Source organism: Barbatula barbatula (genome assembly GCF_947034865.1).
Source record: "Barbatula barbatula genome assembly, chromosome: 18".
NCBI lineage: Eukaryota > Metazoa > Chordata > Actinopteri > Cypriniformes > Nemacheilidae > Barbatula > Barbatula barbatula.
In genome coordinates this window covers 482,379-494,811 of record NC_136781.1, presented here as the reverse complement: position 1 = coordinate 494,811, position 12,433 = coordinate 482,379, and the positions used below count along the sequence as shown (strand labels likewise).

Sequence of the window (12,433 nt, the reverse complement as noted above, 5' to 3'; positions counted from 1 at the left end):
TCAATGATGAAGATGGGCTTCTAAATAAATAGCTTTTAAGGAAACTTGCCCATTCGCTGGTCTAGTGTGGGCAGACATGCTCGATTAGTCCCCGAGCGTCATTGAATACCCCTGTTTTGCAATTCAATTACAGAACATCCTCAGTGGCGTACAGTGAGATTCAGTTTGGAAGTGACAGTTCAATGTCTGTCTTCTGTTTTTGATTTAAGATGAATGATCTCATTGTGTCTGACGCATTACACGCATGCCGCCCCATCATCAATAAATCTTCTGAGGAATAGACAGGCCATAGAACATTATCGTAACGTTTATTAGAGATTTCTTGGATTAAGATAAAGGTTTGCGTCCACTTAATGGTGGTGTGATTGTGGGCGCGCACAAACACATGCACCCGTGTTTTGGTGAAACCTCCTGCTACTCCTATCACAGATGGACATCAAATATTCTCGGGAGAGCTTTGATAAAAGATGTTTCATGTTGAAATCTGAGGCATTAATAATGCAGAACCAAAAGACCCGATCTTAGACCGGAGAAGTGCCGTCCGTTCCCAACACAATTCTAAATCTTGTTTTGTAATGTTGTAAACTCGGATTAACAAAATCCTGTGTTGTTCACCCGTTGTTCAGTTTATCCTGCGCTTGTCATTTCTCTGAAATGTCAGGTTTAAAGACATCACACGGTGCATTTGTAAACAACCTTATTAGCATATTTCACAAGGTGAATTTCATTGATTGGGTCTCGTCTCCACTAAAGTGCTGTCGCTGTGTGACATGTTTGTGTGAAATGCAGCTTTGGAACGACGTGATGGTGGGTTTCATATTTACATTAGCAAATGATTTTATCCTAAGCTATCCTAAATTCATTTATACTCAGGTTTAAAAAGACATTTACCCGGGGTAAACCTAACCCAAGCCTATAGTGGCAAAGCTCAATAGTGTCAATATTTCACAGGACTCGCATAACTACACTGCCATCATCTGTGTCCATCCTGAACAATAAATATAATAGAATACACTATCACACACAACACTATTATACAGTTTTTGTGGATGCTACCCTAATGTAACTGCCTTTAGGACCCAGTTGTCTGCGCGGTGTTTTGCTTTGTAGTTATCCCCTTTTCTTTCTTTCAAGAGAAAAAAACATCCAGTGAGCAGTATGAGGTTGAGGAAGGAGGATTGAAGATCACAGCGGATCAGGTGCGGTAGTTAAAGAGAGGGAGAAGGGGGCGCGCACTGGAGAGGATCTGGGGACCCCCGCAAACTGATGCGCGCATCTCATATTATAATACATTATCATCTATCCACGATGGGAATTTATTAAAGCTCGTTCACGATCCACGTGCGCGCTTTTCAATCACGTTCGTGAACGCGTCCAGCGTCTGGGAATAAACTTTCAGCGTTTTATCTGAGACGCTTCCGTTCACATAGAGGTCTGGTGTATTACAGGTGGGTGTTCTCTCTGTTAAGCACGGCATCATTGTGTGTTTGTTTAAATGCTCGTGTGTGTAAATGGTCACTGATGCGCATCGTCTGTGCCACATTTATACATTGAAGATTTCACCAGGACGCGTTTAAGCCACATATTGTGGTTTTAATAAGAGCGCGAGCGCATCGTATTGATGTTCAAAATCATGACTGTGTCGTGTCGGTGAATAGAGACTCATGACATCCAGTGTGAGATCCAGCAGGTGGGTCGTAAGGACCGCCGGGTGCGCGTTTGGATTGATGGCCAATTTAACCCTGCGATTGTGATCTACATGATTTTGCATGAACTAACACAGACCATTCACCTGCTTTGTATATTTAATTCTTTAGTTTTTTGTTCTCTCTACAGGTTCGACTTGCAGAAATGAGGGAAAGGCTGTTTCATCTTCTCTTATTCTCGCTAACGCTGTTTTGGCACACAAGGTGACTGCTTGTATTTTATGTTGGTGTTATTTAACACTCTTAAGAACGCGCATTCATTTTAATACACGAAATAAATGTCTGTGTTGATATATGCCGTAAAGGTAAATCCTCTCGTGTCCGTGCGTAACTGGACACCTTTACGCGTCCGCCTCGCCATAAGAAATCGCTCTAATGGGCAGGACTGACAGAGACTGGGTTCGTGTTTATTTAACTAAGGAATTCTTAATGCAAGATGTATTCATGCAGAACACTCCTGGTTTGAGGAAAGTATTGATTATCGGATACGGTCAGGGTTGTGTCCTCTAGGTGGCGCGCAAACGTCTTGAAGAGCGCGAGACGATTTTAATGACGTTCACATTTCTGCCATTAAAACAAAGTTACATCAAACCTTTCTGCTCAGTATCTATACCGTTATACGCTCTGGGTCTTTCGAACCATGTTTGGGAAAAATATGGTCAACCCTCCAGATTGTGTTGTTGAAATTGAGCTTGTTTTGGTCAAACAGAAGTGAAGTGTCTTAACCTTCCAGCATCTTTGTGTCCGACAGGTGTATTTAAACAGTGGCCACTAATAATTGTAATTATTCTGACCGCTGCCCACACGCTCAGCATTTTCAATTCAACGTGGACTTAATGCGATTGACTGTGTGCCTTTTATCCATCTGAAATCATCGACTTAGACCTTCACTCTCCTGAGACAGAACATGTCACACCAATCAATAATCCAATACAATATAAATCTATGTGATAAGCAATCCAATCCTCAGCGTGTGCCGTCAAGTCGATTCATGAAATATGCTTCGCTCTTTTTCATGAGCACTGAATTACACCAGACAGATTCTGATTCCAATCTGGGTCACGCTTGAATGCGTCCAGAGAAAGAAACACCGGGGAGAGGTTTGTCCTTCAACCAAAAAGAAAGTGTATGAACGGAAGAATTCTTTTGTGTAAATGGGTCAATATTATCCGTGCAAAAATAAAAAATAAAGTTCTTTAGTTTTACATACAAAACCGGCTTCAATCTGACACGATTAAATACTTTTGTGGTTCATGTGGAAATTAAAAGCAGATTTGTCCTGTTATGAGGAGTTTCCTCTTGGCGCTGTGCAGAATGATACATACGTTGCCAGCTGAACTTCTTTGGAGCGTTTTGGACAAAAATCATGTTTAGCGGAACTCACACAATCACGTCCTTCAACAATCTGTGCTTCTGTTGCAGAATGAAGTCAGCTAGTGATTCTATTAAAAGCATATGAATACATTCAGATAGGATGGTATGGAAAATTTGCAATAATTCCCCGGGGTCTTAAAGGGACAGTTCAGCCACAAATGAGAGTCATTTATTCATCCTCATGTCGTGTCATGTCAGATATCATGAAGAATGTTGATAATCATACAAACGCTAAAATCCATTGACAATAACTCATCTTCTTTTGTGCTCCACTGAAGAATAGATCATTTATTTTAAAAGCATTATTTTTTCATTCTTATATTCTAATACTTGTGCATTCCAATTAACATCAATAAAACTGCAGTTGGTTTGTTTTAATTTAAGCCATAATAACTCAAAAATACAGCTTACTAATACAATAAACATAATGAAAACATGTTAACATAACAAAAAACATTATCTCATTTTGGAACCAAAAGATCTTTCCACACACAGTCATTTTGGTGGAGTTGTTCATGTGTAGTTAGATTGCACTATATTATCTGTTTATCATATTAAAACAAATTTCTATGAATGAACACGTTTACATATTTGCAGACAGGTTAGGGTTAATGCGACTTGCATTGCATCATACTATGATGCAATTAAAGTCTAAAAGGAAAACGAGCCACGTCATTATATAGTTTAGAGGTCGCCGAGCACGATGCTGAAGGTTTGGAGTCGATCCGAGCTTCCGTTTTCAAGTGCACCCCAGGGTGAAGTTTTGTAAAAGTTTGTAAAATTTTCCTAAGTCCAAAAGTGAAAAAGATTAATACATTTTTGTGAGATCCCTGGAACCCATGACTTGACATTCATTTGGCATCTCGACTGTATTTCTTGGCTCACCTTTTCGCAATGTATTCTGGGATTGCCTGTGATAATGATGGTGCCTTTGAATCTGTGTATATTTGTTAAGCATAATTCAACTCGTGTTATCCTTCTGAATAATATTTGCACAGATAAACACGATGATGCTTCATAAATCAGTTTCTGGAGGGAGCTCAGTAGATTTCTGAGTGTTTTCACATCGGAGAGGTTTAACAGTCAGCTGGCAAACCCATCAGGTCGACTCTTATAATGTATGCGTGATTGCTCATGCTAATTCACACAATTATGCTTAAGTATGTTAATTGTGTTCTATAGCAAAGTGACACATGGACACTGTTACTAGAACACGAGGAACCGAACGAGAGAACGTTCTAATAACAACACAAGGATGAGTCAGTCTCAAATCTGGATACGAGTTAACATTGAATTCCAATCCTGTGTAATGATTCTTGAAAGTGTGAGATGAGAGAGACCCATAATTCCTCGTTCCGCTCAGACTGTACTCCCAGAAGTCTTTTATTATGTCTTTTCCTTGTGTTTGGTGTGGCTCAGATGAGTTATGAGTGTACGAGCTTGATGTTTTCATCTCTGTTTTGCAGATTTGTGTGTGCAGATTCCACAACAGACGCCTTTAAAAACAACATCACGCTGTTCACACGGATCCTGGACCGTCTGCTGGACGGCTACGATAACCGCCTGAGACCCGGACTGGGAGGTGAGTAACACATTCAGTGTTTGAATTTACCGACCTGACGATGAAAAAACACACATGCACGAATTTGACTGATGGCATAATTCACTTATTTTTAAAAACATTTCAATAGTGCATTCATTTTGCAATCATAAAATGAATATAAAATAAAGAAATCTGATCAGAATAAACTCACCATTTTTTTTTTTTTTGACCTAATATTATGTGTTATGTGATGCATTTTTATGCGTTTTTTCATCCGTAAGGTGCCATGTCAGATGTCACGTATGCATCCAGCATTTCACCTCTGATACAAAATGTCATCACATCTCTTCTGCAGTTTTATTTCTGTATTTTATAATTTTATGATGATAAAGTGAGAAACACATATCCTACGGCACTGATGTGAACACAGAACTGTATGTAAACAGCAAGTCAGGGTCTTTGCGTTGTTATTGATTTGTGTGGTCTCATTGTGTAGAACACATAACTAATGTAAAAGCCGCTCTCTGTTGACTCTCATTTCTCAAACATGATGTCGAGACTTAACTATCACAGATGTTTTGCCATTAGGGGATTGGATAGGCTAACAAAGCCCTTAACAATCAGATCATGTCATGCTGTCTTATTTGCTCTCGTGTGAGATTTCACCTACGAACTTTGACCTCGGGTATGAGCGGATGGGTCATTAATGCTGGGGTCAGGGACTGGGTCTGTTTGGTCTTGGTAATGGAATATTGTGTTGTCCTGAAGCCCTTTACGTCATTACTGAGATGCAAGAGGTCATTTTCTTGTGAGCGTTCTGTCAATGTTTCATCATAATGTCAATAATCAAATCAATGAATTCAGTGAATCAATGTAATCGTCACAAAGAAACTTTGGGATTACTTTGGTTTCACTACAAATGAAACTGAAAATGCTATTCTGTATTTCAGAGCTAGTCAACTGGCGGTCCGCCAATCATCTTTACCTGGCCCCGCCTTAACATTTCAAATAAGTGAAGAGACTTTAAGAACGGTGTGCATTAAGAAATGCCCGTCCTGAGACGTCACGTCATTAAAAGTCCAAAACGCTGCTATATGCAAAACCAAAGTAATTCCTGTGGCTCATAACGATAAAACTGACGTCTTTTAAAGCCATTTGATGGATCTGTCCAAGGTACAATAGGTCACGTTCCAATACGCATCTTGTGCCCTTGAAAGTAACTGCAGGAAGGGAACACCACGAGAACGGTTGTCTCAAAACTGTTTTGGTTTTAATACTGCATTCATTATGTATAAAAATACCTCTATATTTAGAAGAAACGGATGCGATAATACCGTTCGGTCAGTTTCTTGCACAGATCAGTTGATTCGCGTTATAAGACGCAAGTTTAACTGATGCAGTAAAGTTGGATTCTGGCCCTCAAAGGAAAGTAGTTGAAGACCCCTGTTGTAGCAAATATATGCATTATAACAAGATGCGTCACTGCCATTGAAATGAAAGGGGAGGAGCGCATCGCTCAATATGGCCGCTCTAGAGAAGCTTTTTTTCTTTTGGATCATAGGAAACAAACTTTGGCAGAGTTTACATCATTTTTAAATGTTGTTTTTGAATATCCGGCCATTGCAGAAATATCAGTATTCCCATTCACATCTTGTTTGAATACATAATAACTGGTTGAACTGTCTCTTCAAAAGCCCTATATAGTTTTTAAGAAAAGAGAAAATTATACTGTTCAGAATATTGTACAGAAAAGACAGAGAACATAACAATTGATGAGAGATCTAAATGAGAGAACATGATAAAAAAAGTAGAGAGAGAGAGCTGTTGACATTTCTGTGTCAAGATGTCCATCATTAAACACAATATGAACAGACACATTATTTCTTTGTATCTGCAAATAGACTGAAGTACATTTATAGGCAAACTCTTAGTTAATTGCAAGGTTAGTATGTGTATAGGTTTATTTGGTAACACTTTACATTAAGGTACCCTTTATAAAGCATTTATAAATGTGTTCATTAATGATTAATAACTCATTTACAAATGCATTATGAAGCAGTTATTACTGCATGAATAAAAAGAGGGATTCTAAGGAAATACCTGCAATATAGTGAGCCATGTAATAAATGCTTAATAAATGTATTTATTCATTATTTATTTGACTGGAAAGCAGATTGATTATTATCTTGATGTTGTTTGTAGTCTGTCAAGTATTTCATTAGAATCCCCCTTTTTATTCATGCAGTTATAACTGATTTATAATGCGTTTGTAAATGACTTACTAATCATGAATAAACACATTTATAAATGCTTCATAAAGGATACCTTAATGTAAAGTGTTACAGTTTATTTCGTTCCATTGTATGACAATAAAGCTCAACTTGACTCGACTTGATGAACATGAATTTAAATACAAGCGTATTGTTGTGATGTCTGTTGGCCTTTATTACACACACGTGTGTTCACCTCAGTTTGCGCACGGTGTGAATCCATCCGATCGTTTCTTCATGTAAATGGTTTATCTGTCGTCCTGCGCTCCGCCTCTCCGTTCAGACGGGCAGACTCATGGGAGCGGTCGATACTCTCATCAACTGAGACCAGACGGCCTCAACACAATCCAGCAGTGTGCTCATCTCAGGACGGCTTACTGTCATCCGCTCGTGTTCATGCCTGATTGAGTTCTGCGGCGTCTCTCATCCTTCATGAATGAGTTGAACGCTGCCGGAATGGAGATATAATGACCTCACAAATGGGACATTAAGAAACATAAAGCACATTTGAAAAGCATTATGCCCTCGAAAGGCTGTTTGTTTAGTTCAAGGTGAACTCACAGAGTTTGCTGTCGTGAACGTTTTTATTTAGTGGTTTCAGATTGTAGTGTTTGATCACATCGCTTCTCATTTCAACGTGTTTCAGTTAGTTTCAGCTGCTGGGATTTAAAGGGACAGTACACTCAGAACGTTAAACGAGCTTCAGAACCTGCATGTGAGTGAGAACACAAGATATTTTGAAAAATGTCTCGGTGGTCTTGTGTTCATACAATGAAAGTCAACAGTGTTCAGTATATTGTGATTATCGACAGTCTTCTAAATATCTATGGGGCGCCGTTTGTCAAATTAAATGTGTACCAAAAACCTGTCAAATAACAAAACTACATACATTTCACTAGAGTTGAATCATGTTTATTACACACTATATCAAATATTAAATATAAATGCTAATGTTTGATCTAAATCAATAATATAAATATAAATCCTGAATAATAATGTTAAATGTAAATGTTAAATGCAAAAGTGAAATCTAAATGATATATATATAAATGTAAATCTTATTCTACATGCATAAATATAAATACAATTATATATATATAAAATCACATTATAATATGAATCTAAATGTTAAATATAAATATAATGTTGCGCTCAACATTTAGATATGACATTTAGATTTTGATTATTTATATAATATAGTATTTATATTTATGCATTTAAAGATTAACCCAAAATATTTAATATTTAACATGTAACTTTTGCATTTAACATTTAGATTTAGATTTAGATTTAGATTTAGATTTAGATTTAGATTTAGATTTAGATTTAGATTTAGATTTAGATTTAGATTAGATTCAACTTTATTGTCATTACACATATACAAGTACAGTGTAAGGAAATGTAGTTTAGGTCTAACCAGAAGTGCAGTTAGCAAGTGCAGGATATACAGTTAGAATAAATACAGAATACAATAGTGATAAAATATTATACAGCTATGAAAATATGACAGTAGGTATGTAATATGAACAATATATACTGATGACTATATACTATGAACATTAACACCATGAACATTAATGTACAGGTGGATATGAGCAGATAATAATTTAGACTAAACAATAGTGCAAGTGATTTAAGTGTGCATAGATTATAGACATTAAGTGTTAAAGTTGCAGTGCAATAGGTGAGTTAATGCAGTTGTTGAAGTAACAGTGTAGTGGATGAGTTACTGCAGTTAATGAATTTACGGTGCAATAGAACAATGTTATGTTTAACATTTAAACATAACATTAATATTCAGGATTTATATTTACATTAAAGATTTAGATAAAACATTTAGATTTAGCTTTAAATCTGGTGAAATTGACAGGTTTGTGGTACAAACGGTGCCCCATAAATATCTTCTTTTGTTTTCTACAGAAGAATAGATTTAAAAAATCATTTTTATTTCTTGGTGAACCGTCTCTTTAAATAGAGGGCATTCCCTCAGTCACATCTCTCTACGGCATGTGTGAATAATCTAATGTCTATTGGAGTGTTTCTTTATAAAGCACCTCAGGATGATTGTCAACCCTGCCCCCCGCTCGCCCCCTGAGACCCCACAGAGCCACTTTATATTCACTCAGACACACACGGCTAACAAAACACCCACCTCACCTGCAGAATAATAACACCTGATCGACACACACGCCAGCAGATGCTCTTTAAAAGCCTTTTACACTCAAACCACAGCGATTTTGGACAGGTTTTGTACGTTTCTAACCTTTCCAGACGTCTATTGATTCTGCCAGAATGCCACATACAATCTATATCAATAATGGGAAATCTTCAATGTACATTTTTTCGTATGTCGTTCTCATTGAGACGGAGCGGCTACTGGTCCCTTGATGTCTCAGATGTTTCTCTTAAAATTGCTCAGGAGAAATAAAAAGAGAATCAAATGATAAATAATAAAGAGTCCGGAGGTGTTAATGAATGTAGATTGTGGAGGTCAAATCATCTGGGATGAGAAATGTTTGAGTTCATATTGAGATCTTCAATAATATCTTTTGATTGTAGACTTGACAAATCTGAGCTTGGTTGTTGACATCTCTTCTCAAACTCTAATGACAGACACATTTCTGACTCTTTTTCTCAAGAGAAATATCCCCAAAAAATCTGAAAAGTTTCTATTCCTTATCCATTTATTCTCAAAGAAGAAACGATTGAGATGTTTAAAGACATCTCATCTGTGATTTGTCTTTCTTATAGTATTTCTAGGGGTCAGAATAGCAGATATTCTTGGTGGTGACTCATTCAATTTCACATTTTGTTTTACTTGTATTATTATTTTTCTTGACGTCTCAGCAGCGTATGTAAATTCTAGTCGGTGAATATCATTACAGTGAAATCTCTATAATCCCGTTGGGACGGCGGCCAGATGAGCGTTCCACGTTGTGTAATTAGAGCAATCCTGTAAAGAGAGAGAGATGAAGTCATTGTTTCAAAAGCAGTCCTAATTTCTTCTTCTTAGGCAGATTTACATTAACATTTACATTTAGTCATTTAGCAGACGCTTTTATCCAAAGCGACTTACAGATGAGGAAACATTGGAAGCAATTATAACAACATAGACAACAAAATACATAAGTGCATCAAACTAGTCCATTAAAGCCTAGCACAGTATACAAAGCTAAGGAAAGGAAAATCAATCAGCGACGAGATTGTGGTTGTCGTCGTGTAAGGACGCTTGTATGTTTATGTACGTTTGTTAAACAGGAGAAAGAGAGAATGAAAAATCCTTCAAAGCACCTGAACATCTCTCCTCCTCCGGCTCTGAGCCCAATGAAGCAGCTCTATATTAGACATCTATTAATGTAACGTGCGGTGTCTCGTATCTGAAACATCCCCTCTACCCATCAGTTTTAAACACTCGAGACCCCCGTCGGGCTTTTGCTTTCTCTTTCTATTAATGAGCGTATTTAAAAAAATAAGAGAGCATTTTTCTGATTTTAAAATGTACTATTTACTGTTTATGTATGCGTTGAGGTGAAATTATCAGTTTACTTTCGTTTTGTGAACTACTGTCAATATTTCTCCCAAATTTCAAATCAAAATATTGTTTCTATTTGCATTTCTTTGCAGAAAATGAAAACTGGAGAAACAGGAGAAAATAAAATAAAAGACGCTGTGTATTTGACAGCGGCAAATAAAACAAGTTTAGATTCAGTTTTAAGCAACACAACGGTCATATTTCTATACATGTATTTACAAAACGGTCAAATAAACCACTTTTACTCAAGTTAACAGTGTGAATTGTTAATCTTCCTAAATACATGTATAGAAATATGACTGTTGTGTTGTGTGAATCTGAATTTGTTTTCTTTGCTGGATTTGAGGTCTGAAAAAATCCAGAGCATCGTTTTTCCCTATTCTCCGGTTTTCATTTTCTGCAAATACATGCAAATAGAAACAAGATTTGAATTTGGAATTTGGTGGAAATATTGTGAGTAGTTTACAGAACGAAAAAAAACTGATCATTTTACTTCAACACATACTGTAACTAGAAACCGTAAATTAAGAAAAACTGTTCAAAGTTCAACACACACTGGACTAAAAAATGACCACAATACATCTAGACAATGATTTGAAATGAACATCTGCGGCTGTATAAGTTTCTTTGTGTGTAACGGTATGTTTTAGTGTTTGTGTGTGTATGAAATCACTTCTGCAGGTTTGTATTTTGTAGTAAATGGCAGGAGCTCTTTCCAAGAGTCTCCATGGAGAGACAAAAGATGCTCCAGAAAGGAAGAATATATTGAGAGTAAATTGAAGGAGGAACAGAAAGATTTGAATTATTGAAGGAGTAGGTCACTTCAAAATAAGCCCCCTTTGACTTTCCCTAGTCATTTTTATTCCTACTATGGAGAGTCAATGGGGGTTCATTTTAAAGTGAACTACTCCTTTAAGCAGTGCTGGGGATGTTCACATCACTTTTACATTCTGTGAAAACAACATTTGTCAAGTCTCACAAATTGTTGTTTTTTGTGTGTCCACAGATCGAGTGACCACAGTCAAGACGGACATCTACGTCACCAGTTTCGGCCCTGTTTCAGACACAGATATGGTGAGTGGAGTTTCACAGGTTTTCTCAGTTTCTCGGTTGTATTTCTTAAAAGTCTCAACTTCGATGTTTCTCCCTAAATTGCTCAAGAGAAATAAAATGAATCAAATAAGATTCAAGGCTGTGTTCACATTTGACTTCTTTTTTGACAAGAAAAGCGCTCGCAGCATTGTGGTAACAAATAGCAGCCGGTAATGTTCAAAGAAAGCATTTGAGCATGAATGCAGCTCAGAGAGAGTAGGCTTCATAGGCGGCGTAACAGAACTATATTTGAATTATAAACAGAGAGCGTCCTTGCAATAACTCATTTCTAAAAACTACAATACTAATTTCATTCTAAAGAAATGAACGTTTTTCAAATTCAACAAATGCTCTGAGCTGCAGAAAAATACTCCATAGGATTATAATGTAAAACAGACGCTAGCAGCTTCAAGTGTGAACACGGCTTTAGTGTTTTAACACATGAAGAGTCTGGAGATTGTAGAAGTCAAATAATAGATTTGAGTCAATTTGAGGAGAAATGTTCCAGCTGATATTGAGATCTTCAGCGCAGTTTCACACATTGTTGACGTCTATTTGTGAGATTTGTGTGGAGAAATATCTGAGAAGTTTCCATTTGCTCTTTATTTAATCTCATTGCTTTGTGATTTTCTCTCTTATGTGAAGTGACCGAGAACAGTTTGCTTGTCTTGTGAGTGGATAAATGTCACACTGACACAAAGTAGAAAATCCTTTGTCAAATATGTGTGTGTAAAATAGCCTTGAAGAGGTTTGTTTTGATCACGTCTGGCTGACTGAATGTTATCACTCGCTCTACTTTGGCCTTAATCAAATAAATAGACATCATTTATTGAAATGACTTGAATATGAAAGAGGAAAGACATCAAACATCACAGCTTTGTAGAAAATCTGTTGCTTTGGATAATTACACAATTAC

At 36.9% G+C, this 12,433-nt stretch overlaps 1 protein-coding gene across 1 annotated transcript in view; it reads left to right on the top strand.

Moving 5' to 3' along the window:
• Nucleotides 1–1,138: 1,138 nt before the first annotated feature.
• The window catches only part of gabra2b (gamma-aminobutyric acid type A receptor subunit alpha2b), a 39,027-nt gene continuing 27,732 nt past the window's right edge, over nt 1,139–12,433 (top strand). Inside the window, exons 1-4 of the mRNA XM_079480619.1 lie at nt 1,139–1,448; nt 1,837–1,910; nt 4,547–4,662; nt 11,432–11,499. Coding sequence (XP_079336745.1) covers nt 1,852–1,910; nt 4,547–4,662; nt 11,432–11,499 — 243 coding nt within the window. The 5' untranslated portion in view covers nt 1,139–1,448; nt 1,837–1,851. The remainder of the gene's footprint in view (nt 1,449–1,836; nt 1,911–4,546; nt 4,663–11,431; nt 11,500–12,433) is intronic.